The sequence below is a fragment of the Saccopteryx leptura genome, chromosome 2 (assembly GCF_036850995.1).
Source record: "Saccopteryx leptura isolate mSacLep1 chromosome 2, mSacLep1_pri_phased_curated, whole genome shotgun sequence".
NCBI lineage: Eukaryota > Metazoa > Chordata > Mammalia > Chiroptera > Emballonuridae > Saccopteryx > Saccopteryx leptura.
In genome coordinates, this window is record NC_089504.1 from 221821398 (window position 1) to 221848219 (window position 26822).

At 42.7% G+C, this 26822-nt stretch overlaps 1 protein-coding gene across 6 annotated transcripts in view; it reads left to right on the forward strand.

Annotated features, from left to right (window-relative positions):
- Positions 1-26822, forward strand: part of HLCS (holocarboxylase synthetase) — a 195908-nt gene that overhangs the window by 42003 nt on the left and 127083 nt on the right. For all 6 annotated transcript variants that reach the window (XM_066370241.1, XM_066370240.1, XM_066370236.1 and 3 more), the window contains one exon: positions 25087-25358. In XM_066370241.1, coding sequence (XP_066226338.1) covers positions 25087-25358 — 272 coding nt within the window. The remainder of the gene's footprint in view (positions 1-25086; positions 25359-26822) is intronic.

The following is a 26822-nucleotide window of genomic DNA, read 5'->3' on the forward strand; positions in this document are numbered from 1 at the left end:
ACAGGCAGTGTGTGGACCCGAGTGGTGTCTAATCCCCCCACTGCCCTGCCTGCATGGGTGCCTGGTGCTGGGATCTCGGCCGTGAGGCTGGGCCAGTGCAGGTGAAGACTCCTTTGGCTTCCTCGTGAGAGCAGGCTCGCGTAGCATCTGGGACACTCAGCCCAGGTTGGTCTGTCTGTCAGTCTCTTTCTCTCGGAGATGAGAGAATGCTAGTCACTTTCTTAGCTTTGTTCTTATTTTGAGCCCCGTAGCTGCTCCTGAGCAGATTATGTATGTTACAGGCTGTGATTTTGGTTCTTGTTGATCATTGGAGAAACTCTCTCATGAAGAAATTCTAGAGCCCAGACCCCATTTCATCAATTGAGCAACGTGGCTTTACATGAAAACATCTTAGTTTTCAGAACATTTGTTTTTATTAATATTCCTTAGGGGGTATTTGAGTCTTTATAATTTTAACATGAATTAAAATATATATATTTATATGTCTATTTTAACTAAAACTTCAAGAAAATGCTGAAAGATTGCTGAAATAGAACCTTTCCCTGAGGAGAGGTCTTTTCCCCCCTTGCCCCTGAGTATGAGGGAGACTTAGGTTATACTATCTAGAGGTATCTGCTGAAAAGGAAATAAACTTTCATGGACTCTGACTGAAACATAACTTTGTTCTATGGGTGTAAGTTTTGCGTCTCTCCCATGCTTGGTCCATGTGTGGGGAGAGCGGGGTTATGGGTAAAGAGACAGATTGTGTTAGCACTTGTACCCCAAGATTTAAATTCAGATTCTAAATATAATCTCTTGTGAAAATGAGCTGGCATCGACCCTCCCCCATCAGCTGGATCCTGAACAGGCACATTGCTGGACTGTTTGCCAGTGTCACAGACCATGCGTCTTTCCTGAGCCCTGGACTGTAAAAACTTCTCGTTTAAACCTAGTGGCCTCCTGCACACAAAGCCAAAGTTAGAAAAATAAAAATCGAATATTCTTCTTAGAAAACTTATAAAGCTTAGCTCTTCTAGGGCCTGGGAAAATATTTGGTGAGTTGTGTTCTTGTCTTTGCGCAAGAATGAATCCTCCATACAGCTGTTATTACAGTGATTGAATGAGGGTGCCACGAATCCCCTTCCTGTTTTTAATCTCAGTAAATAAGGAAATATGTCTTTTAAAGGAAAACAGTATAGCATGGTTTTATAAATTAAAAAATGATGGTTCATTTTTTTTGTGGGGGAGGATGGGGTGGAAGAGTGGGGAATGTCCAGACTGTTTCAGCCTAGAATTGTGTAGATTATTCTAGAGTGTTGCTTTGCGTAAGCAACCTTGGTACACATGATGATTTACATTTTTTTCTTTGGCTGTTCAGTCCACAAAATGCTTTTAAGGTCAAAGGTCTATAATTTTGAAGCTTCTCCTCTTTGAGAGTGTTTTCCTTCGGTGATGATGGGATTAGGTGTGGAGTTTTAGGCTGGCTAAATGGGTTTGTCACAGAAAACTGCTTTTTAAAGGACAGCTCATTTCCACTGAACTCACATTACCAAATGTTCTCTGTTCTGTTGGGGGAGGGTCGGGAGATGATCTTTCAGATTCTTTCCAGGACTCTGCACCATCATGTTGATCCCAGGAAAGCAATTATCGGATTTTTTGTTCCATAAGATGCACCTGACCTGACCATAAGACACACCTAGGGTTTTAAGGAGGAAAATAAGAAAAAAAATATTCTGAACCAAATGGTGTGTTAAAATATTTAATAAAATACCGTATTTTTCACTCTGTAAGACGCACGGTCATATTTCCCTCCACTTTTGGGGAAAAACGGTGCGTCTTATGGAGTGAAAAATACGGTAGATCCAAAACAAACACACACACACACAAACAAAAAACAAAAAAAAAACCATTTTAAGTAGTTCTTTTAGATACATTCTTTTCTAAGAATTTGTGATAATAACCATTTTCGTCTACACTGGCACAATTTGATAACCTCCGTCCACAGCTAATTTTAGCACAATGAAAGAAAGTTATGCTTCTGCTTTATGTTATTCTAGGTTCTTTGTCACATTAATTTTCCTGTTAATTTAAGAATTCAATGCAACACAGTATAGGAGCTTCAAATTTACAAACAAGTAGCATTTTTAAAGTTTGTGTGCCACCTTGGCTGTTTTAAAAACACGGTGCTGTTGTGTATATCAGGAGTGTTTTCTCACCAGCTCTCCGATGTCACCGTGCTCCGTAATGGAATGAAAGCGCGGACTCCCACTTTGGGTGCCATGTGGGACAGAGCTCGACGGGCAGATCACGCACAGCGGGATTGCCGAATCTCTCTGTTTCTCCAGTGTTGGGCTCAGAGCTTAACAGCTCTGTTTCAGACATTGCTCAAAAACAGCCTTGTTGGACTCCTAGTAATACTGTGGTGTCTGTATCCTTATGGAGAAGGAAAGAGTTTGCATTACTAAGTTAATACTTATATTTAAGAAAACATTTTTTTATCCTTCCATGTAACTTTTGAACTGTATATACAAGTAAAAGGAAATATAGGGTGGGGCAAAAGTAGTTTGCAGTTGTGAGTGTGCAGAACAACAGTTTATTCTGGTATTATTATCTATTATTACTTTCCGTATGAACAACAGTAGACCTATTTTGGCCTCACCCTGTGTCTTAGAGAAAATTTCAGATATGCAGAACAATGTACCGAAACGCCTGTGCACTCAGCACTTGCTTCATGGTCTTCCATCTCCTAGCCAGTGTTAGCTCACCGCTTCCTGCCCATTTCTCCTCTTGGGTTGTTTTGAAGTGAACTTCAAATCAGATCTCTCGCCTGTAAACATTTTATAGTACGTATGTCTGAAAGGTAAGAGTGCTATTTAAAAACATAACCAGAACACCACTGCCACACCTAAAGCAAAACACTTCCTCCATATAATCTCTCATATGCAATCCCATTCCGGTTTCTAAGCAGACAGACCTCTTTAAAGATAGGCTGCAGTGCCCATGCCTGTCGGTCCTTCATAAAACAAACCGATGAAGGAAGCAACTGGATAGAAACCATTGTAACTTTTTTTGGAGGAAATGATTTGGAAACTTGATTTCGGTGCCTCTTTGGAGTGCCGTACTTCAGCCCCGTAATTAGGCCATTCTGAAAACGGCAGCAAATAACTATTTGTATAACATGCAGAACAGCCCTGTACGTTGAAATCGAGGAGTTTTGTTCCAACCCTCCCCTCTCAGAACGAAGCAGGAGCTCCTCGCCCTCTTTTTGCTGCCCGTGAAGTCCCGGGTCTCCTTTGCCGGGCTGGATTGATTTTTGCTCCGTATGCTTTTGGTTCAGGTTGATGTTTAACCTTTGGCCCAGCCACTTTCTTATAATAAACAGTTTGTTGATGAGAGCAGCTGCCCAGCAGATTGTTTCCAGATTGTTCTCACGGCAGAGAACAGAATGCACCTTACGAGGAAGTCGGCTCGGGACTGTGGCTCCTCTGCACAGCTATCTGCCTTAGAACATGGTGCTATTTATATCAGTGATGTGATGTGAATCTGTGTCCGAAACCTGGCCTTGCAGTCTTGACTGTTTGATTTTGTGAATGAATGATAGCAGCATTTTATAGACGTCTCTGCTATATTCCTCATATTACAGTAGGAATATTCCTAGTATCTGATATATGGAAAAATTGCCTAGTGGTGCTGTGGTGGGGAGTAGACAGAACAAACTTTGTTTTGTATAGGAATCTGGGCGCCTTGTATATTGGAAGGTTTTCTACACAAGTAATGGCCAAGGTAATTTTCAAACTAAGGTATTATATGCCTTATATTACCATCCTGCCCTTTTAAAGTAAGTTATATTTTTTTCTACTTTTGAAAGACAGCATCCCCCTTTTTTTAAAATGCAAAAGACAGGTACCCTAATGACTTGGTAATTTATGTGACTCAGAGGTGCCCCTTAACTTGGATTTCTGCTGCTTCCCTAGTCCCCCCCTCCAGCTGTTACCTAGAATGGCCTGTCTGCTTGCAGCAACCTTCATTAAAGCAAGGTCAGAACTTGCAGCCTCGGAGCCAACACTTTTTACTAAACTGGCCACCAGGGGCTGCTGTCAGAATGGTGAGGCTGAGCTCACCTCCCGAGAGGCAAGTTTACTTTTTCTACAACCAGTAAATTTTGTTAAGCTACCAATCCTGGTTTCAAAACCCAGGTCTCACTACACAGCCTCTAGTCACCAAGCATGCTCATGGCTGTGTCCTTTCCAGCCAGGTATTACGTAGGACCTGGCCACAATTCAAGACCTAAGATTAAGACTTGTGTGTTTTTCATTCAGTGCCAATAAGCTGTTATTAATACACTGATTCCACACATACTGAAAAGCTTCATGAAATGCACTGGGGTTTGTGCTTGGGGAAAGTACTTCCTGCATTTGGACTTCAGGGTTGGGGCCTCCAGAGGAATGGCCCTTGGTGATCAAACTTTGGTTTTTTGGGAAGGTGTTCTTGCCCGGAGTGGCCTTTGCAACAACCCTGTCCAAATGTAGATAGCATGAAGGGTCCTGCTGATTCTACTGAGGTGTGAAATGCTAAAAGTTCTTCTTTGTGGTGGTTTTGTAGTTTGACTTTTTTTTTTTTTTTTTTTTACAAAAATTGTGTCTGCCCTGGCGAGGTAGCTTGGTTGGTTGAGCAGTGGTTTCAACTATGGTCCATGGACTGGTACTGGTCCATCAGAAATTTCATGCTGGTCCGTGAAAGAGTTAACCATCCTGATTGATGATCATCATGGTCCTTGTCTATGAAAAAGTTGTATGAAGATTGTTGTGGTGCTTAACTCTTTCACGGACTGGCACAAAATTTCTGGTGGACCTGTGGTTGAAAAATACTGTGTTATGTTCCTGATATGTCAAGGTTGCAGGTTTGATCCCCGGTCAGGGCATGTACAGGAATCAGCCAATGAATGCGTTTCTCTCTCTCTCCCATTCTCTTTTTAAAATCAATGTTAAATAAAGGGGAAAAAAACAAACCTTGTGTCTCTGACGATTCTAGGATTAACAGCCAAGCACAAACGCACAGAGAATGTCAGAGCTGGCAGGGCAGTAACATTTCTGGAGCAAATTCCTTCATTTCTCTCCAACTTCTTATTTAAGAAAAATTAAAACTGAAGAAAGGGTGAAAGAATTGTTTAAGAACCCCATGTAGCCTTTCTGCAGATTTACCCCGGTTGACATTTGGATAAAGGGTCCAGTTTTTTTGAGAACGCATATGTTACTGTGTTTATGTAATGCCCAAAGCACAGGACTCACCCAAGGTTCATGAGAACATGAGCTTTCAGCATCTTTGCTTCGAAGAGTTGGCAGGTGAGCGGCACTAGTTTCCACTTGACCCTGGGCTTATGTCTTTAACTGAGGTAAAACCAGTAGCCCACTGGTTTGTAATGGTTCTAGATGGCTGTTGTCACCCTCCTGGGCTGTGGGCACATCCCATCTTCACATGGGCCAACATATTAACTTCTTACAATATTAGAAGTCCTGCATTATACAACATATAAAACATCTTAGAACCATATGCTTTGAGGACTAGTTCATCTTTTATGCCCAACCAAAGCATTCTGCCCCTGGATTGAGGAAAACTTCACTGATGATCACGTCATGAGTTTCAGGATTTATGTTTTCTTTCAACTTTCTAACCCAAGTCTTGTGACTTGGAACCTTAGATCTGATTGCTTGCTTCTATAGGAACTCTTTTTTCTTTTTTTGCAAAGTGAAGTAGTATACAACTGCTCTTGTATTATTTATGTATCAGTCTGCCTCATTAAACTATAATTCAGGATCATTTGAAAGCAAGGACCATAAGTTGTCAATCTTTGTATCACTTTTCCAGTATTTTAGCCATAGTAGGCATTTAGTAACTGCGTTTTGTTTGAACACTGAAACGGCGTTTTGGCTTTTCCCACTAATGTGTTGTGAAACGCTTCCTCTGCTCCTGTGCTTGGGAGACCCGAGGGGCTTTGGGGGATTGGCCAGTGGTAGGCAGCTCAGTTAGCTTGGACTGACTGCCTAGTCCACTCTCACTGAGTCACCTTTTATTCAGGTATAGCGGGAATTTCGTAAACAACTGTGTTAAACAGTGGGAAAAAGCCAGCTGTTGATGTGCCTGAGGAAAGCTGACAAGATGGTGTTTCAGGAAAAAGTGGGGAGAGTTTTATCTTTTATTCATGTGCTTTCTTTCCAGTTGAGAAACTTAAGTATACCAAGTACCTGCTGGTCGGTCAAGCTGCTCCTTCCCATAAACTAGCAGTGCTTTCTGAAACATAGAACATAGACTGTCTCCTTTGAGTACTTGCATGTATATCTGCCCTCTTTTTGCACACTTAGGTGGCGTACTCAGTCCCCTACCCCCATGTGGTATTCCCTGGGATTCTCTGAAATTTCCAGAGTGTCATGGTGATAGCCAATTGAACAAATGAAACTTTGTTAAACTAAGACTAGATAGAAAGCTCTCAGCTTTCCCTGAATCTTTGTCAAACTGGCCACTTCTCTTTTAAGGCACCATGTACATTTTAATATTGGAATCTCAGAGTTGGTGTTCTAGTGGGTTTTTTTTTGTATTTTTCTGAAGTTGGAAACGGGGAGGCAGTCAGACAGACTCCCGCATGCGCCCGACCGGGATCCACCCGGCATGCCCACCAGGGGGCGATGCTCTGCCCATCTGGGGCGTTGCTCTGTTGCAACCAGAGCCATTCCAGTACCTGAGGTAGAGGCCACAGAGCCATCCTCAGCGCCCGGGCCAACTTTGCTCCAATGGAGCCTTGGCTGCGGGAGGGGAAGAGAGAGACAGAGAGGAAGGAGAGGGGGAAGGGTGGAGAAGCAGATGGGCACTTCTCCTGTGTGCCCTGGCCGGGAATCGAACCCAGGACTCTTGCACGCCAGGCCGACGCTCTACCACTGAGCCAACAGGCCAGGGATGGTGTTCTAGTTTTTACTGAAGAGTAAACATTTAGGATGAACCACTGCATCTCGAAGTTGACTTACAAATGAGGAAACTGAGGCCCAGAAGAGGCAGTTGCCTCCCAGCTGGTTGGTGGCAGAGTTGTTGACCTCAGCCTGGGTTCCCCTGCCCTATGCATGGGTCTCCAGAGGGTCAAGGCCAGGCGGACAGATGATGGGCAAATAGTATAGAACGATGGGGCAAATAGGATAGGATGGCGGGGCCTTGTGATGTCCTCTAAACCAGTGCGTGCCTGGTGCTCCAGGCTCACCGCCTGCTCAGTGTTGTACGTGTGCACATTTGTGTCTGTGCATGTGTGCCCATGTGCGTCAGCCACGATGCACCACCTTAGGCGAGCTGGGCAGGGCTGGCCCACCAGTGTCCCACTTGCACCCCGGGCATACAATGTAGAGCCTCCCTGGCTTCCCACGCCATGCTTCTAGCACTGTCAGAAGCCTATTTGTGTTGGACGGGGACAAATGGAGGGCGTCTTACACAAGCAGGGTTAATGAGGGCCCTGGAGACTCCTACGGATGTTGAGCCCAAACTCCTGAGCCTCGCCAGGGGAAGTTAGTGCGGCTCCGGTTGGGGCGGTGGCTGAGCCCTGATCCGTAAAGCCTCCCTTTCTTTTAGTGACGGCCATGGCTCTCTTTTGGTCCCCACACTTGTAGAACGGGTTTCACCTCTCAAACGAGCCCATTTGGCCCGGCAGAGGTGTGATGCCTGTAAAACCAGCCTCGTTAGAAACGACTCACTCATTACCTCTGTTTTACGGGTCCACGCCGCCTTTTGTGCTCTTTCGCTAGTTGGCAGGTAACAAAAAATGCAGTAAACCCATGGCCTTCCAGAGCCTCAGCCTATGCGATGCCTTTATGTCATTAAAGGAATACAGTGTAATAGACATTTACGGAGCGCCTGCTGTGTCCCAGGAATGGGGACTGGGAAATGATGGTGATGAGTGCAGTTTGCGAGCAGCTCCTGGTCCTCAGACTTAGATACCTGATCCCTGCTGTCATAAATCCTTTGGCGTTGCGAGGTTGTCATCTCAGGTCCACTATCTCTCGTCACTAATGAGGGACCAGGCTTTGTAGAAATTCAGCTCGTCACTGGGCTCATGCAGGGCCTTGGGGCTGGCGTGTGAGAGGCAGTCCCTGCAGAGCGAGTCTTCCCCAGACAGCTCTGAGCTACTTTGGGCTCTCTCCTAGCAGGTGTGTTGGCCTCTGTCCAGGCTACCTTGTCCCCTTGTTCTCTGCCCCTTCCTGGACTCTGGTTGCTCTCGGCCACAAGGTTGTGCTGGCAGGAGGTGAGAGAGGTGGACAATCTCTGCCTTCCTCTCTGCCCTCTTGGCTTACAGCCCCTGAGGCAGTTCTGGCTTTCCACTCCCTCAGGCCTGTGGCTGGTTCAGGTGCTTCATGTCCCTGCTGTTTGATCCTCTCATCTCTGCCCTCAGTTCCATTAAGTAGACCTTTTTTTTTTTTTCCTGTATTTTTCTGAAGTGAGAAGTAGGGAAGCAGAGAGACAGACTCCTGCATGGGCCTGACCAGGATCCACCCAGCAAGCCACTAGGGGGTAATGCTCTGCCCATCTGGGCCATTGCTCCGTTGCAACCGGAGCCATTTTAGCACCTAAGGCGGAGGCCATGGAGCCATTGTCAGTGCCTGGGCCAACTTTGCTCCAGTGGAGCTTTGGCTGTGGAAGGGGAAGAGAGAGGTAGAGAGAAAGGAGAGGGGGAAGGGTGGGGAAGCAGATGGATACTTCTCCTGTGTGCCCTGGCTGGGAATCGAACCTGAGACTTCCACACACCAGGCCGACACTCGACCACTGAGCCAGCTGGCCAGGGTTAAGTAGACCTTTGGTCCCATCCTTTTGAATTTGCATTGCCTTGTGAAACCAGAGTGGTGAGCAGTAACTCACTTAAGTGATAAAAACCTGGTTTCTTTGGGCAGGTGTCTTCTTACAGATTTGCCTGCATAGCTACAGCTGGTGAACAGTAGAGCATACTTCAAAGTTAAGTCTTTCCAAAGATTTGGCCCCTCCCCTGCCTGCCCTGCTCCTACTTCCCTCCTGCCCTACCCCACACATACTTGTCTTGTCACTGTTTCATAGCTGCATATTATATCCAGTTTATATCTTTTACTGTGATGTCTTTCGTGTTTTGATCATAGTAAATAGGCATTTGCTATGTTGCTTCCCTTTGGGTTAGGTCTTCTTGTGAGGAATGTGGGATAGGAATCACAGCAAGGATTTGGCAAGCAGGCCAGGCAGATTCAGTTTCTTGGGTTCAGATCCCAGCTCTGTGACTTACTGTGTGCTGTCTGAGGCACCCTGTCTGCTCCTGTGGACGGTGCGCTGGTGCAGAGGCGTCGCCTGCTGAGGATTAGGGTCGGGATGTGAAGCACCCAGCGAGATGCTTCTTGTGGAGTGGGTGCACAGCAAATGAATCTTTATTCCATGTGAAATCTCTTCACTCCACATGAAGGGCTTTCATACCACAGAGCCAGTCTCACATTCACTGAACAGAACTTAAAAGCATTTAGCAGGAGAGTCTTCTCTGTCTAGGTGGAGAGTCTTGTTCTGAGAAGTCACTGGAGTCGCCCCTCTTGGTGCTGTGCAGGTCAGGCATGGAGGAACCCCGAGGAGAACACAGGCTGCCCCTCAATATGTCCTCTGTGTATGCAGGGTGACTTGATGGAAGGCAGTGGCCTGATGGCAGAGAGGACAGGGAGCTTCTGGGAGAAAAGGGTTGAGACCTTTACCGTTTCTATCTTTTTAAAAAAGATTATGGGAGTCTGACCTGTGGTGGCACAGTGGATAAAGCTTTGACCTGGAATACTGAGGTCGCTGGTTCTCTAAACCAGGGGTCCCCAAACTACGGCCCGTGGGCTGCATGCGGCCCCCGGAGGCCATTTATCTGGCCCCTGCTGCACTTCCGGAAGGGGCACCTCTTTCATTGGTGGTCAGTGAGAGGAGCACATTGGCCATCTCATTAACCAAAAGCAGGCCCAGAGTTCCCATTGAAATACTGGTCAGTTTGTTGATTTAAATTTACTTGTTCTTTATTTTAAATATTGTATTTGTTCCCGTTTTGCTTTTTTACTTTAAAATAAGGTATGTGCAGTGTGCATAGGGATTTGTTCATAGTTTTTTTTATAGTCCGGCCCTCCCATGGTCTGAGGGACAGTGAACTGGCCCCCTGTGTAAAAAGTTTGGAGACCCCTGATCTAAACCCTGGGCTTGCCTGCTCAAGGCACATACATGAAGCAGTTACTATGAGTTGATGCTTCCTGCTCCTCTCCCCCCTTTCTTTTCTTCTCTTGCTCTCTCCTTTCTCTAAAACCAATAAATAATAAAAATCTTTAAAAAGTTATGGTAAAAAGAGAAAAAAGATGGCAGCGGAGTAGGCAGATGCACAGACGCCCAGCTCTCACCACCAAACTGGAATACAAATCAACTTAGGAAAAATCAGCATGAGAAACCAACTCTGAACTGCAAGAATGGCTCTCAAAAACCAAGGAGCAAAGAAGAAACCACAGGAGTCCTGGTAGGGAGCCCCTGAACCTCCTCTGCTTGCTGGAACAGAGGGGGGGGGGCTGAGAGCCCAGAGAGGATCTCGGAGGGAGGGGAGCAGAAACTACTGCTCACAGCCACTTGCCTGGCGACCAGGGAGCGAGGTGCATTGAAAGGACCAGCTTATCTCCCAGGTGGAGAGGACAGGGAGAGGGACAGACTGTGAGGGGCTAAGGAATGCAAGAGAAAAGCTAAAAGGGCTGACTCATCCGTGCTGGAGGTGGCCATAGCTGGGGGAGGGACTGAACCTTCCACAAAACAGAGCTGAAGTGCTTCCTGATCAGAGATCTCTCTCCAGCTCCAATCAGCGCAACAAGACACAGCTGAAAACAAGAAGTGGGGAGGAGGGGCAGTAACTCAGGTCTCCATGGAGATCTGAGATACACCTCCCCCTACTGAAGCTGAGAAAACACCCTGCCCCCAGTGAGATTAGCCGGCTAAAGAGGCCTTCAGAGTCTCAGGTTACACCCATCGCATTCCTGGATACAGTTTCAAGGAAGCCCCCTGCTGAGATCAGCAAACAAGACTATCACCTGTTAAGAAAACAAACAAATCAAGACTTCAAAGCTGCCCAATCCGAAAGTGGATTACAGATAACAGCTGATACCAACCCAAGAAGACCTAGAAATAACACAACTGAAAACTGGAGGCAGACAACACCAAGCCTAGACTCAACCAACTCTATAAATAAAACACCCAAAAAAGAGGATGAGAAGACAAAGGAGTGCAATCCAAATGAAACCGCAAGAGACACCTTCGAGAGATGAACTGAGTGATATGGAAATAATCAAACTTCCAGATGCGGAGTTCAAAATAATGATTGTAAGGATGCTTAGGGATCTTAGAACAACAATGGAGGGTCAGTATGAAAACCTAAATAAAGAAATAGCAAGTATAAAAAAGAATCAGTTGGAGATGACAAATACAATATCAGAAATAAAGACCACAATGGAAGGAATTAAAAACAGGATAGATAGAGCAGAGGATCGAATCAGCGAGTTAGAGGACAACTGGAATGAAGGCATGAAAGCAGAGAAGAAAAGAGAAAAGAGACTCAAAAAGTCAGAGGAAACTCTTAGAGAGCTCTATGACAACATGAAGAGAAATAACATCTGCATCATAGGGGTTCCTGAAGAAGAAGAAGAAGAACAAGGGATAGAGACTTTGTTCAATCATATCATAGCTGAAAACTTCCCTAAATTAATGCAAGAGAAACTCTCACAAATCCAAGAAGCACAGAGGACTCCATTAAAGAGAAACCCAAAGAAACCTACACCAAGACACATCATAATTAAAATACCAAAGCTAAGCGATAAAGAGAAAATATTAAAAGCTGCAAGAGAAAAAAAAGTTATCACCTACAAAGGAGCCCCCATAAGGATGACATCTGACTTCTCAACAGAAACACTTGAGGCCAGAAGGGAATGGCAAGAAATATTCAAAGTAATGCAGAACAAGAACCTACAACCAAGACTACTTTATCCAGCAAGGCTACCGTTTAAAATCGAAGGAGAAATAAAAAGCTTCCCAGACAAAAAACAACTCAAGGAATTCATTACAACCAAACCAATGCTGCAGGAAATGTTAAGGGGCCTGTTGTAAACAGATCAAAGTGGGAAAAGAATACAGCAAAAAAAGGAATACACCTTCAAAGAAGAAAATGGCAATAAACAACTACATATAAATAATAACCTTAAATGTAAATGGATTAAATGATCCAATCAAAAGACATAGGGTAGCTGCGTGGATAAGAAAACAGGACCCATACATATGTTGTCTACAAGAGACACACCTTAGAACAAAAGACACACATAGATTGAAGGTAAAAGGATGGAAAAAAACGTTTCATGCAAACGGAAATGAAAAAAAAGCTGGGGTAGCAATACTTATATCAGACAAATTGGACTTTAAAACAAAGGATATCGTAAGAGATAAAGAAGGCCACTACATAATGATAAAGGGAGTAATCCAACAGGAAGATATAACTATTATAAATATCTATGCACCTAATATAGAAGGACCTAAATATATAAAGCAGACTTTGATGGATTTAAAGAGCGAGATCAACAGCAATACTATAATAGTAGGGGATTACAATACCCCAGTAACATCACTAGATAGATTCTCAAGAAGGAAAATTAACAAAGAAACAGCAGACTTATTGGAAACACTAGATCAACTCTATTTAATAGATATCTTCAGAACCTTTCACCCTAAAGCAGCAGAATATACATTCTTTTCAAGTGCTCATGGTACATTCTCTAGGATAGACCACATGTTAGGGCACAAAAGTGCTCTCAACAAATTTAAGAAGACTGAAATCGTATCAAGCACTTTCTCCGATCACAATGGCATGAAACTAGAAATGAATCACAACAGAAAAGCTCAAAAATTCTAAAACACATGGAAACTAAATAGCAGGTTGTTAAATAATGAATGGATTAAGAATGAGATCAAAGAAGAAATAAAAAAATTCCTAGAAACGAATGACAACGAGCATACAACAACTCAAAATTTATGGGACACAGCGAAAGCAGTGCTGAGAGGGAAGTTCATAGCACTACAGGCACACTTTCAGAAGCTAGAAAAAGCTCAAATAAACAACTTGACCCTGCATCTAAAAGAACTAGAAAAAGAACAGCAAGTAAAGCCCAAATGTAGTAGAAGGAAGGAAATAATAAAGATCAGAGCAGAAATAAATGACATAGAGGCTAAAGAAACAATACAGAGGATCAATGAAACTAGGAGCTGGTTCTTTGAAAAGATAAACAAGATTGATGAACCTTTAACTAGACTCACCAAGAAAAAGAGAGAGAGGACTCAAATAAATAAAATTAGAAATGAGAGTGGAGAAATAACAACTGACACAACAGAAATACAAAATATTGTAAGAAAATACTATGAAGAACTGTATGCCAAAAAACTAGACAACCTAGATGAAATGGACAAATTCCTTGAAACATACAATCTTCCAAAAATCAATCTGGAAGAATCAGAAAACCTAAACAGACCGATTACAACAAAGGAGATCGAAACAGTTATCAAAAAACTTCCAACAAAGAAAAGTCCAGGGCCCGATGGCTTTACAACAGAATTCTACCAAATATTCAAAGAAGAACTAACTCCTATCCTTCTCAAACTATTTCAAAAAATTCAAGAGGAAGGAAGACTTCCAAGCTCCTTTTATGAGGCGAGCATAATTCTGATTCCAAAACCAGGCAAAGACAACACAAAGAAAGAAAATTATTGGCCAATATCTCTGATGAATATAGATGCTAAAATTTTCAACAAAATAGCAAACCGGATCCAACAATATATGGAAAAAATCATACACCACGATCAAGTGGGATTTATTCTGGGGAGGCAAGGATGGTACAATATTCGTAAATCAATCAATGTGATTCATCACATAAACAAAAAGAAGGAGAAAAACCATATCATAATTTCAATAGATGCAGAAAAAGCATTTGATAAAATCCAGCACCCATTCATGATCAAAACTCTCAGCAAAGTGGGAATACAGGGAACATACCTCAACATGATAAAAGCCATCTATGAGAAACCCACAGCCAACATCATACTCAATGGGCAAAAATTAAAAGCAATCCCCTTAAGATCAGGAACAAGGCAGGGGTGCCCCCTTTCACCACTCTTATTTAACATGATCCTGGAAGTCCTAGCCACAGCTATCAGACAAGAAGAAGAAATAAAAGGAATTCAAGTGGGAAAAGAAGAAGTAAAACTATCATTATTTGCAGATGATATGATATTGTATATAGAAAACCCTAAAGTCTCAGTCAAAAAGCTACTGGACCTGATAAATGAATTCAGCAAAGTGGCAGGATATAAAATCAATACTCAGAAATCAGAGGCATTTTTATACACCAACAATGAACAGTCAGAAAGAGAAATTAAGGAAACAATCCCCTTCACAATTACAACCAAAAAAGTAAAGTACCTAGGAATAAACTTAACCAAGGAGACTAAAGACTTGTACTCAGAAAATTACAAAGCATTGATAAAAGAAATCAAGGAAGATACAAACAAGTGGAAGCATATACCGTGCTCATGGTAAGGAAGAATAAACATCATTAAAATGTCTATATTACCCAAAGCAATCTATAAATTCAATGCAATACCAATTAAAATACCAATGACATATTTCAAAGATATAGAACACATATTCCAAAAATTTATATGGAACCAAAAGAGAACACGAATAGCCTCAGCAATCTTTTTTTTTTTTTTTGTATTTTTCTGAAGCTGGAAACGGGGAGAGACAGTCAGACAGACTCCCGCATGCGCCCGACCGGGATCCACCCGGCACGCCCACCAGGGGCGACGCTCTGCCCACCAGGGGGCGATGCTCTGCCCCTCTGGGGCGTCGCTCTGTTGCGACCAGAGCCACTCTAGCGCCTGGGGCAGAGGCCGAGGAGCCATCCCCAGCGCCCGGGCCATCCTTGCTCCAATAGAGCCTTGGCTGCGGGAGGGGAAGAGAGAGACAGAGAGGAAGGAGGGGAGGGGGGAGTGGAGAAGCAAATGGGCGCTTCTCCTATGTGCCCTGGCCGGGAATCGAACCCGGGTCCCCCGCACTCCAGGCCAACGCTCTACCGCTGAGCCAACCGGCCAGGGCCTAGCCTCAGCAATCTTAAAAAAGAAGAATAAAGCGGGAGGTATCACACTTCCTGATATCAAGTTATACTACAAGGCCATTGTACTCAAAACAGCCTGGTACTGGCATAAGAACAGGCATATAGATCAATGGAACAGAACAGAGAACCCAGAAATAAACCCACACTTTTATGGACAACTTATATTTGACAAAGGAGGCAAGGAAATACAATGGAGTAAAGACAGCCTCTTTAACAAATGGTGTTGGGAAAATTGGACAGCTACCTGCAAAAAAATGAAATTAGATCACCAGCTTACACCACTCACAAAAATAAACTCAAAATGGATAAAAGACTTAAATGTAGGCCGTGAAACCATAAGCATCTTAGAAGAAAACATAGGCAGTAAGCTCTCTGACATCTCTCGGAGCAATATATTTGCTGATTTATCTCCATGGGGAAGTGAAATAAAAGACAGGATAAACAAATGGGACTATATCAAACTAAAAAGCTTTTGCACAGCTAAAGACAACAAGAACAGAGTAAAAAGACAAACTACACAATGGGAGAACATATTTGACAATACGTCTGATAAGGGGTTAATAACCAAAATTTATAAAGAACTCGTAAATCTCAACACCAGGAAGACAAACAATCCAATCCAAAAATGGGCAAAAGAGATGAATAAACACTTCTCCAAAGAGGACATACAGATGGCCGACAGGCATATGAAAAAATGTTCAACATCACTAATCATTAGAGAAATGCAAATTAAAACCACAATGAGATATCACCTCACACCAGTCAGAATGGCGCTCATCAACAAAACAACACAGAATAAGTGCTGGCGAGGATGTAGAGAAAAGGGAACCCTCCTGCACTGCTGGTGGGAATGCAGACTGGTGCAGCCTCTGTGGAAAACAGTATGGAGATTCCTCAAAAAACTGAAAATCGAACTGCCTTTTGACCCAGCTATCCCACTTTTAGGAATATACCCCAAGGACACCATAGAACGGCTCGAAAAGGAGAAATGCACCCCCATGTTTGTGGCAGCATTGTTCACAATAGCGAAGATCTGGAAACAACCCAAGTGTCTGTCAGAGGACGAGTGGATTAAAAAGCTTTGGTACATATATACTATGGAGTATTACTCAGCCATAAGAAATGATGACATCGGAGCATTTACAATAACTTGGGTGGACCTTGACAACATTATACGGAGTGAAATAAGTAAATCAGAAAAAAAACTAAGAACTATATGAATCCATACATAGAAGGGACATAAAAATGAGACTCAGAGACATGAACAAGAATGTGATGGCAACAGGGGTGGGGGTGGGGGTAGGGGGGATGGGGTGAAGAAGGAGAGAGGGGTTGGGGGAAGGGAGGGGCACAAAGAAAACCAGATAGAAGGTGACAGAAGACAATTTAACTTTGGGGGAGGGGTATACAGCACAATCAAATGTCAAAATAATCTAGAGATGTTTTCTCTCAACATATGTACCCTGATTTATCAATGTCACTGCATTAAATTTAATAAAAAAAAGAAAAAAAAAGAAAAAAAAAGTTATGGTAAAGTATATGTAATATAAAGTTTTCTATTTTAACTATCTTTCATTGTATAATTCAGTGGCATTAATTTCATTCACAGGGTTCTGCGACCATCCCATTCCCACTATTTCCAGAATGTTTTTTATCACTCCCACAGAGACTGTGTACCCATTAATCTATCACTCCCCAGTTTTCTGCTTCTGGTAACCTCTATTCTACTTTCTGTTTCTATGTGTTAGCTTATTTTAGGTAGTTAATAGAAGCAGAATCATACAATATGTGTCCTTTTGTGTCTGGCTTATTTCATTCAGCACAATATTCTCAAGGAATATTCATATTGTAGCCTCTATCAGAACTTTATTTCTTTTTATGGTGGAATGATATTCCACACGTGGTATATTCCACATTTATATTTATCCATTTGTCTGTTAATTCCTCTGTTGACATTTGAGTGATTTCTTTCTTTCAACTACTGTGAATAGTGTTGTTGTAAACATTGGTGTTCAAGTATCTGGGTCCCTGCTTTTCTTTCTTTTGGGCACATACTTGGGAATTGCTGGGTCATATGATTATTCTTTTTGACTTCTTGAGGAGTTGCCAAATTGGCTCCTGCTATTTTGAGCCAGTGTCCGTAGAGTCACTCTGATGAATTAAGGTGAACATAATGGACAGAAGCATTATGTCCCCACAGATCTCACTGGATTGGTGTCAGACTTGATATGAGGGCCAAGATGAGTGTTCTCAAACCTAGATACCGAGGGGCAGACAAGGTGGCACACAGGGGTCCAGCTGTCTGCCCAAGTAATGAGGGCAGTGCTCCTTGGCCTCTGCCAGTTACTGCCATATGGGAATTTCCATTTCTTTAAAGGCAGCAGGAAGTCTGATGTGAAATGCCCCGATTTTTATGTGATATTAATTAGTTAAAAATGGATGGACTAAATAAAACATGTCCTCGGGTTTTATCTGTTCATTGGTAATGGTTTACCTGCATGTTTGTGGGGATGAACTGGTTTCAGCAGTGTGTCACTGAAGCTAGAAGCTCCTTCAGGTCCAGACATTCTGGAATGACAGTGCTTAGAGTTGGTGGCTGGTCATATTAGAGGAAACAGGAAGGCTGGGTCTGTAGGAATACAGGCTGGTTCGCAGTGCCATCCAAGGAGGAGTCTGGACAAGTCAGGCAAGTGTCCTTGCCCGGCACTGCTAAGTGTAGTGGTTCTGGAGCCCGGAATAAGAATCTACTGCAGGTTGCTACATGAACAGTCACTTTAAAGGAGGTCAGTCCTCCTCCTTAAGGAGCATCATCTTTTGATGCTGTGATGCTGTGAGTCCACGTCATGTGTGTGAAGACACAGAGTTGACATGAAATTGGCTGTAAAATGCCGGTTTGTAAAATACAGGAGTAAGAATGCAGCTGTTTTACTGGAGAAGATGATCTGCTCCTGAGAATGAGACACCCATAAAAAGAACTTGTATTCCACGTCCTTGCGGATTCATTTTCTGGTTTACACAGTTCTGGTTGCCTAGCAACTTACAATATTTATGATGGAAGCACAACTAATCTGATTATTTACAATGAGGCCAATGTGAGATAGAAAACTTTTATAGGTTAAGATAGGGTGTTTGGTGTTTCTTGAGAAGAGGAGGACAAAACACAAACAGAGATGGTAATAAATATTTTGAATCCAATGTGGAATCAGAGGTATGGCTGTGTTTCACTTACTGAATCATCTAGATGGATAAATTTAGCTGATGACATAAGTGGTGAGTGAAATGGCCCTAATGAGGTGTAGCATACTATGTGTCTCTGATGTTAGCCGCACTCCCTGTAGCCAATGTTACACTATGTTATCTAACTGCAGCGTAGCCACTTCTGTGCATTTGCACCAAATGTAAGTTACAGCATTGGTTTCTTCAGAAGTTGGAATACTGGTATGCTTTTGGACATCGGCGAATATTGAGTGTTGGGGACTTAAGTTATCGTTCAAGTGTTGCATAAGCTTATTACTATATGCACTTAAAGAAACAACTTCAGGTATGATTTATATTCAAGAAAATGCACCTGTTTTGGTGTAATTTGAGACACGTGTACAGCCCCAAGTGTCACCACTGAAATCAAGACATAGAACAGGCCCTGGCCGGTTGGCTCAGTGGTAGAGCGTCGGCCTGGCGTGCAGAAGTCCCGGGTTCGATTCCCGGCCAGGGCACACAGGAGAAGCACCCATCTGCTTCTCCACCCCTCCCCCTCTCCTTCCTCTCTGTCTCTTCCTCTCCCGCAGCCGAGACTCCATTGGAGCAAAGATGGCCCAGGCGCTGGGGATGGCTCCTTGGCCTCTGCCCCAGGCGCTAGAGTGGCTCTGGTCGCAACAGAGTGATGCCCCGGAGGGGCAGAGCATCGCCCCCTGGTGGGCATGCCGGGTGGATCCCGGTCGGGTGCATGCGGGAGTCTGTCTGACTGTCTCTCCCCGTTTCCAGCTTCAGGGAAAAAAAAAAAAAAAAAAGACATAGAACAGGCCCTGGCTGGTTAGCTCAGCAGTAGAGCATCAGCCTGGCATATGGAAGTCCCTGATTCGATTCCTGGTCAGGGCACACAGGAGAAGCGCCAATCTGTTTCTCCCCCCTCCCCCCTCCTTCCTTTCTATCTCTTTCTTCCCCTCCTGCAGCCAAGGCTCCATTGGAGAAAAGTTGGCCCGGGTGCTGAGGATGGCTTCATGACCTCTGCCTCAGGTGCTAGAATGGCTCTGGCAGCAATGGAGCGATGCCCCAGATGGGCAAAGCATTGCCCCCTGGTGGGCATGTGGGGTGGATCCTGGTCGGGTGCATGTGGGAGTCTGTCTGACTGCCTCTCCACTTCTAACTTTGGAAAAATACAAAAAAAAGAAAAAAAGACATAGAACATTTCCAGAGTCCCACAAGATTCCCTTGTTCTCTTTATCAGTCATTCCACCCAGTGCTCATTCTCGGGCAGGCACTGATCTGCTTTCTCTCATTGTAGATTAGGTTGGTCTTTCTTGGAATTTCATCTAAATTGAATCATGTGACATACACTCTTCTGTGTCTTTTCATTTTTCTTTCTTTTTCATTTTAATCGGCATTATGTTTTTGAGATTCATCTGTGTTGTTGCATACACGAGTAGTTCATTCCTTTTTATTCCCAAGTCGTTTCATATTATGGATATGGTGTGACATATATCCATTCACCTGTTGGTTGATGTTTGGGCTGTTTGCATTTCTTGACTATTATCAGTAAAGTTGCTCTGACCATTCCTGTACAAGTCTTGTGTGGACATGTGTTTTTCATTTTTTCTTGGGTAAATACCTGGGAATAGAATTCCTGGGTAATATGGTAAGTGTATGTTTAATTTGATAAGAAAATGCCATACTGTTCTCCAAACTCATTGTACCATTTTATAATCCCACCAAGAGTCCTAGTTACTTCACATCTTTACCAATACTAGGTACTGTGAGAATTCAAATCTAGTGGGAGTGTAGTGGTATCTTTGTTTTTATTTATTTATTGATTTTAGAGAGAGAGGAAAGGAGAGTGAGAGAGAGAAACATCGATTTGCTGTTCTACTTATTTATGCATTCTTTGGTTGATTCTTGTATGTGCTCTGACCGGGGATAGAATACGCAACCTTGACATATTGGGATGATTCTCTAACCACCGGAGCTGCCTAGCCAGGGCCTGTAGTCGTATCTCATTGTGGTTTTCATTTGTGTTTCCCTGGTGACAAATGATGCTGGGCATTTTTTTCATGAACTCATTGGCCATCTCTTCAAACCTTTGTGCTGATGTTCTAAGTTGAATTGTTTCTTTTCTTATAATTCTGTTTTAAGGATATAAGAATATTTTCTGGGTAAAAGTCCTTTGTCAGATACATGTACTGAGAGTAGTTTCTCTCAGTCTTTTGTTTTTTCATTTTTCTTAACTTTACCTCTGGAAGAGAAGGTAAAGTTCTTAATGTTCTTAATTTTTATGTAGTCCAATTTATCCTTTTTTCTCTTATAGTTCATGCTTCTTTTGTTCTATCTGTGAAAAGCTTTACCCTTCCCAAGGTCAGAAAGTTTTTCTCCTATAATTTAATTTTGAACGTTTCAGAGTTTCACGCTGAGGGCTATGATTGATTTCAGGTTAATTTTTATATATTATACATGTATGATGGGGTGTCAAGGTTTTTTTGTGTGTTCATATGGATGTTCAGTTGTTTCAGTACCATGTATTGAAAAGAGGATCCTTTTTTCAATTGAATTACCTTGGCATTTTGTTGAAAATCAGTCAAACACACACACACACACACATACACACACACACACACGATCCTATTTCTGGACTCCATTCTGTTTCGGGTAATCTATGTTGTCTGTGTGCTAGTACCACACTGCCTTGATTATTGCAGCTTTATAATAAATCTTGAAATATGTCTTCTAACTTTGTTCCCAAAGCTGTTCTGGCCACTTCAGGTCTTTTCTATTTCTATTTCTATTTCTATATACGTTTTAGAACCAGCTTATCAATTTCTATGAAAAGAAAACCTGCTAGTAGGATTTTGATTGGGAATGCACTGAATCCATAGAAACAATTTGGAGAAGAATTGACATGTTAACCATATTGAATCTTCTAATCCATGAACATGATATATCTCTTCAATTATTTAGAATTTACAATTCAGGTGTATTTTCTAGTTTTCAGTGTTCAGGTCCAGCACATATGTTGTTTAATTTATCCCTAAGTGTTGTGCTGGTGCACAGAAGTCATGGGTTTGGTCCGTAGTCAGGGCACATACGAGAAGCGGCCAACGAGTGCACAACTAAGTGGAGCAACGAGTCAATGCTTCTCTTTCTCTCCTTTCCTTTGTCTTTCTCTCAAATCTATAGTAAAAAAAAAGTTTCAGACTCCAAATATTCACAGATAGTGTACAAAAATACACCCAATTTTTGTATATTGACTGTATTTTGCAACCTTGTTGAATTTGGTACTCTTTTTGGTAGATTCCTTGGTGTTTCTCTAATGCTGTGACTATAAACCATTCAGTTTTTGATTCCACCTAATTTGTATTTAGTTAGCCTGAAATCTTAGAGAAAGGTAAATACTAAATTTTTAAAGTTCAAATATTTAAAAATAGCATTGATTAGAAGATTTTTGTTGATTTCATTGGGGTGGAATTTGATAGCAATGGTTTTTAATAGAACTGATTGACTTTGAAGTTTACAAATTTCTTTTAGATACTTATGTATCTATATCAAGGCCATCTCTTATTGCCTTTTTGGGGACTTTACCTCTTGGTATACCTATATGTGTCTGTTACTTGTAGAGTTTTTTTTGGTAAGGAATTTACTATGCATTTATATGGTGAATGCTTATTAAGCATGCACTATTCGCTAGATCTGGCCCTGGGTGCGATGGATATAGTTGGGAGTATTTGCTGTTTTTATGAAACTCACATTGTAGCAAGACAGTGGGACCTTGAATAAATGGCTATACAGATTATGAAATTACAATTTGATAAGTATTTTAAAGTCACTAAGAGTTTATGAAAGAGTCCTCACCTAGACTGGGACAGGCTGTGGGTCAGAGAAGTCTGTCCTAAGAAGTGACATTTTAGTTATGCTTTGGTAGTTGAGTTCAAAGAGTTAGGTACATTTGGGGGTAATGGGGTGGGTAATACTATGTATTTCAGCCCATTTGCCTTGATATATATAATCCAAACATTTTGTTGACAGCATTTCTACGCTGCCTTAGTGATCATTAGTAGAGTTAAGCCGGAAATCATGAATCCTTTTTTCTATACACGGTATCAGCTACTTGTGCAGCTGTCATTGTTGTAACTTGAGTGCATTTGAGGGGACATATTTGGACAGATTTGCATCAATCAGATAGTAATGCTAATACTTTTTGCACCTAGACTTTTGTTCTCTTGTCCAGGGATAATGAGTGTGGGAGAGCCTGAATACTTCCCCTGTGTACTCAGTTTTACTTGATAGCCTAAAGTTGCATTTGACTATTGTGAATGTAAATATTTAGGAGAATTATGGGTAGTATGTGTTTTTATTTCTTAAGAGGCTTCAGGTCCATTTTGTATCTTTAGATTCTGTTTGTTCTGAGTAATTTATGTAGCTCTGAGTAAGTCCTGAAAGATTATGGGAAAGAAGTATAAGAAAAACAAACCAGCGTGCCTTGCTTTCATCCATGTTAATTTATTTTGCATACTTGTGCATCAAAGTATTGCTTTCAAAAACAAATAATTGGGAATAATTCTTTAGTAATTAGCAGACACAGAAATGATAATGTAATTCTTTGAGAATCTGCTCCCATTGGAATGCACATAAGAACAGATGATTCAATTTGGCAAGTCAGGTTGACCCACTTTGCCAAAGGGAAGTGTATGTTTGAATTGTTTGAGTGAATTTTCATAGCAGTTGTCACATGTCACACGCTGCTGTCATTGTCTGTGTACCTGGTGGTGTTTTCTCCTTTGCCCACTGTGGCACTATTTGTGAGACACAGGAAGTGCACCTTACGTATTTCTTAGGTGAACGATGTCTGAATGGTATTGGATGATTCACTCCAGAGGAGACTTCCATCTTTATTCTGTTCTGTGAGTTCTGTCATGTGCTAGCTGTTCCCTTTTGGTTTCATTTGTTGGCTTTGGATGGGGCACTCACATTGCCTATACCAGCTGAGTCACCACTTAGCTTTGTGCTTGAGATAGTGAAAACTAGCGTTAGAGAAAATTCTGTTATATAGATCAATTTACCTCTCTAATTTTGTGATTCACCCTCTTCACCACTTTTAGTCTGCGTAGTACCCTTGTGATATCCAGTCATCCTGGGGAATGTGATAAAGGGAATTGAGACCTGCTCACTCAGTCCCTGTAAGGGCATTGAGCAAAGTTTAAGGAGCTGAGTTGGTCATAACTAGCAGCCAGATCTGAGGTTTAGGCGATGTCTTAGTCAATTCAGGCTGCTAAAGCAGAATAGCCGAGATGGGGCAGCTTATGACAGACATTTACTTCTCATGCTTCTGGGGCCTAGGAGTCTGAGATCAAGTGCCCAGCAGGTTGGTTCTGGCGAAGGCTCTCTACCATATTGCAGACAGCTGCCTCATCTCTGTGTCACCACTTGGTGAGAGGGCAAGGGATCTCTCTGGGTGTCTTTTATAAAGACACTAACCCTATTGATGAGGGCTGCACCCTCATGACCTAATACCTCCCAAAGGTCCCACCTCCAAATACCATTACCTGGGGGATTAGGATCTCAACATGTGAAATTTTGGGGTGACACCATCATTCAGTCCATCCCCATCCTCACCCCTCCTTTGCCACAACAATGGCTTGTTTAATAAAATGTCTCAAAACCTTCTGGTTTTCTTCTAATTGCTTCCTTCTGAAGCCACTTAAGTTGTTTCTCTGTCACCTCTATTTTCTGTAAGATGGAAGTGAATTTTAAAGCTTCATTCATTGAATTTAGCTGAATGACATTTTGTCTCTGAAGCAGCTTCTCTGCAGCCACAGGGAGCTTTGGGACTTGCCCCTGATGTGAACAGAGGAATGCGCGCTTTCTCCCTAAAGGCCTGGTACTGCGTGAAGATGGCTAAGTGCCTGTCTGCGTGCACTGTGATCGACAGATTTTAGAATGGTTTGTGCAGGCCTGTAGGGACTCCCCCAATCCCTCAGTCAGTTCCCCGATACCCCAGCCCAGAAGGAGGCCTCTGGATCCTATGGGGTCCAAGAGGAAGTTACAGCCTGCAGGGAGGCTCCAAGACTCCTTGTGGCTTCAGGCGGAGGATAGAGGCTCTGTTCTATTAATAGGTTATGTAGGTTCGGCCTTCCCCTACCTGACCCAGATTTGGGACAAAGTGGATGTGGTTTTTGGGCACCCCATTGTTTTCCCTGTGTGAAATGTACTTCTCCATCATCCACGATCAGTCAGTGGCTCGTGGTGGTCAGCTTGTTGTGACAGGAGGAGGAGGAGGTCCTCTGCAGGCTGAGATCTAATGTTCTGTGTGTGTCTTACTTCTTGGTCTCCCGTGACTTCTTTTGCCTGGGTTTTATTATTTTCTTCTACATAGAATAATGGATTTCCTTTTTCTGTATAATGCACAGAGGGAGAAGCACTAATGAACTCTAGAGCTGAGAGGATTTTGGAGAATTTAGGATAGAAAGAATAATAACTCTACTTATTTCCTTAGATCCTGGTTTCTGAACAGTTTATTTTTATTGTATAAGCCCATCTAGCATACCTATTGTCTATTGTATAATAGCTTAAATATTCAGCCTATATGAATCTAGCTTTATTGGTCATGAATTAGGAAGTACTCACATTACTTAAATGGCATTTTAAGGAAAAGCTACCATCCTCTAGCCTAATGCCACATTACAACCTTTCCATTTCTTTCTTTACGATGCAGGAAATCCGAGATCCTCTCATGCAGTGGCTCGGGAAGCGTGTGGAGCCTGCCGGGGCCATAACATCCAGCAAGCTCTCCCTCCAGTTTGTTTCATCCCACACATCTGAGACTGAAGTCACCCCAACTGCTATCCCTGTGGTGACTGACACGGTGGCCTTCTCATCAGAGTATTTTGATCTGGAGATCTACCGACAAAATTTGCAGACAAAACAACTTGGAAAAGTAATTCTGTTTACTGAAGTGACATCCAGCACCATGAATCTTCTGGACGGGTGAGTTGTGGATCCGCGCACATGAGTCAGGTTATGTTGAAGGTTCTCACTAAGCAGTGCTGGGGGGTGAGGAGGGAAAGGAGCCCAGAACAAGGACTCTTAGGAAACCCATGAGCAGGGTGAGTGTGCCCCTGTCCTGGAAGAGTTTAAGTGTAGAAGAGAAATTCAGTGAGCTTCTTTGATCAGAGGTCTGTATTTTAAAGAATAGGCCGGTGTTTTTTTTGTGTTTTTTTTGGTGCCTAGGACTCTTCTTTTAATCAGGCTTTCAGAATGTGCTTGGGCAAAAGAGCATTATGAAAAGACACGTCTAGCAGGTGGCACTGTTGTTCAAGTCATCATTTTACTTCTGTGTTGTCAGAACCAGCGTTAAACATTTAGTTTGAATTGTTTCACAGGGGTGTCAGGATGGCAGCTTTGAATGACAGACGTGTAAGCTGTGTACAGTTGAAGGAAATTGGAGCTTTGTACTTTAAAACCTGTTTTGGTATGTTCCTGTCCAAGACATTTTTTGAGCACTCTGTAATCCCATGTGAATGTTCAAAATTTACTCTTATTGAAAATTTTCCTTTTTATTCCTCTGTTTCCTGGACTTTGATTAAAGGTTGAAAAATGGAAAACAGATGAAAGGAAATTTTTTAACTCCCAAATTAGTCAGTATTAATTAATACTCTTATTTTGAGATAGTTTTAAAAGTATATTTCAAGAAAGAGTGACTAAGAAAAGCATCTTTCCTCAATATGGGACTGAAACAGAAGGAATGTATGATCCCCCTCCCCCGCCAAAACCCAGATACATAGCTTCTAGGCACTTTCCCCTGTTAGACTGGCAGTGAGGTGCATAATTCGATGTATAGGACACAGGGAAATATTTTAGCCTTTCTTAATAATAATTTCTGGAATCGATAGTGTGTTGATATCAAACAATAAGTTCAGGATTTCTTGACCCTCATACTCAAAGTCATGGAAATGGCAGCTTCTGTGTGCGCAGAGGATGTGGACAAAGAGTTCCTGTAGGGGAATTGGCAGTGTAGGGGGGCAGTAGGAAGGGGAATGTGAGCCATGGTAACCACAGTTCTTTCTTTTCTTTTCCTGTATTTTTCTGAAATGAGAAGCGGGGAGGCAGAGAGACAGACTCCCACATGTGCCTGACGGGATCCACCCGGCATGCCCACTAGAGGGTGATGCTCTGCCCATCTGGGGCATTGCTTCGTTGCAACTGGAGCCATTCTAGCGCCTGAGGCAGAGACCATAGAGCCATCCTCAGCGCCCAGGTCAGCTTTGCTCCAATGGAGCCTTGGCTGCAGGAGGGGAAGAGAGAGAGATAGAGAGAAAGGAGAGGGGGAAGGGTGGAGAAGAAGATGGGTGCTTCTCCTGTGTGCCGTGGCTGGGAATTGAACCCGGGACATCCTCATGCTAGGCTGATGCTCTACCACTGAGCCAGCCTGCCAGGGCTGGTAACAACAGT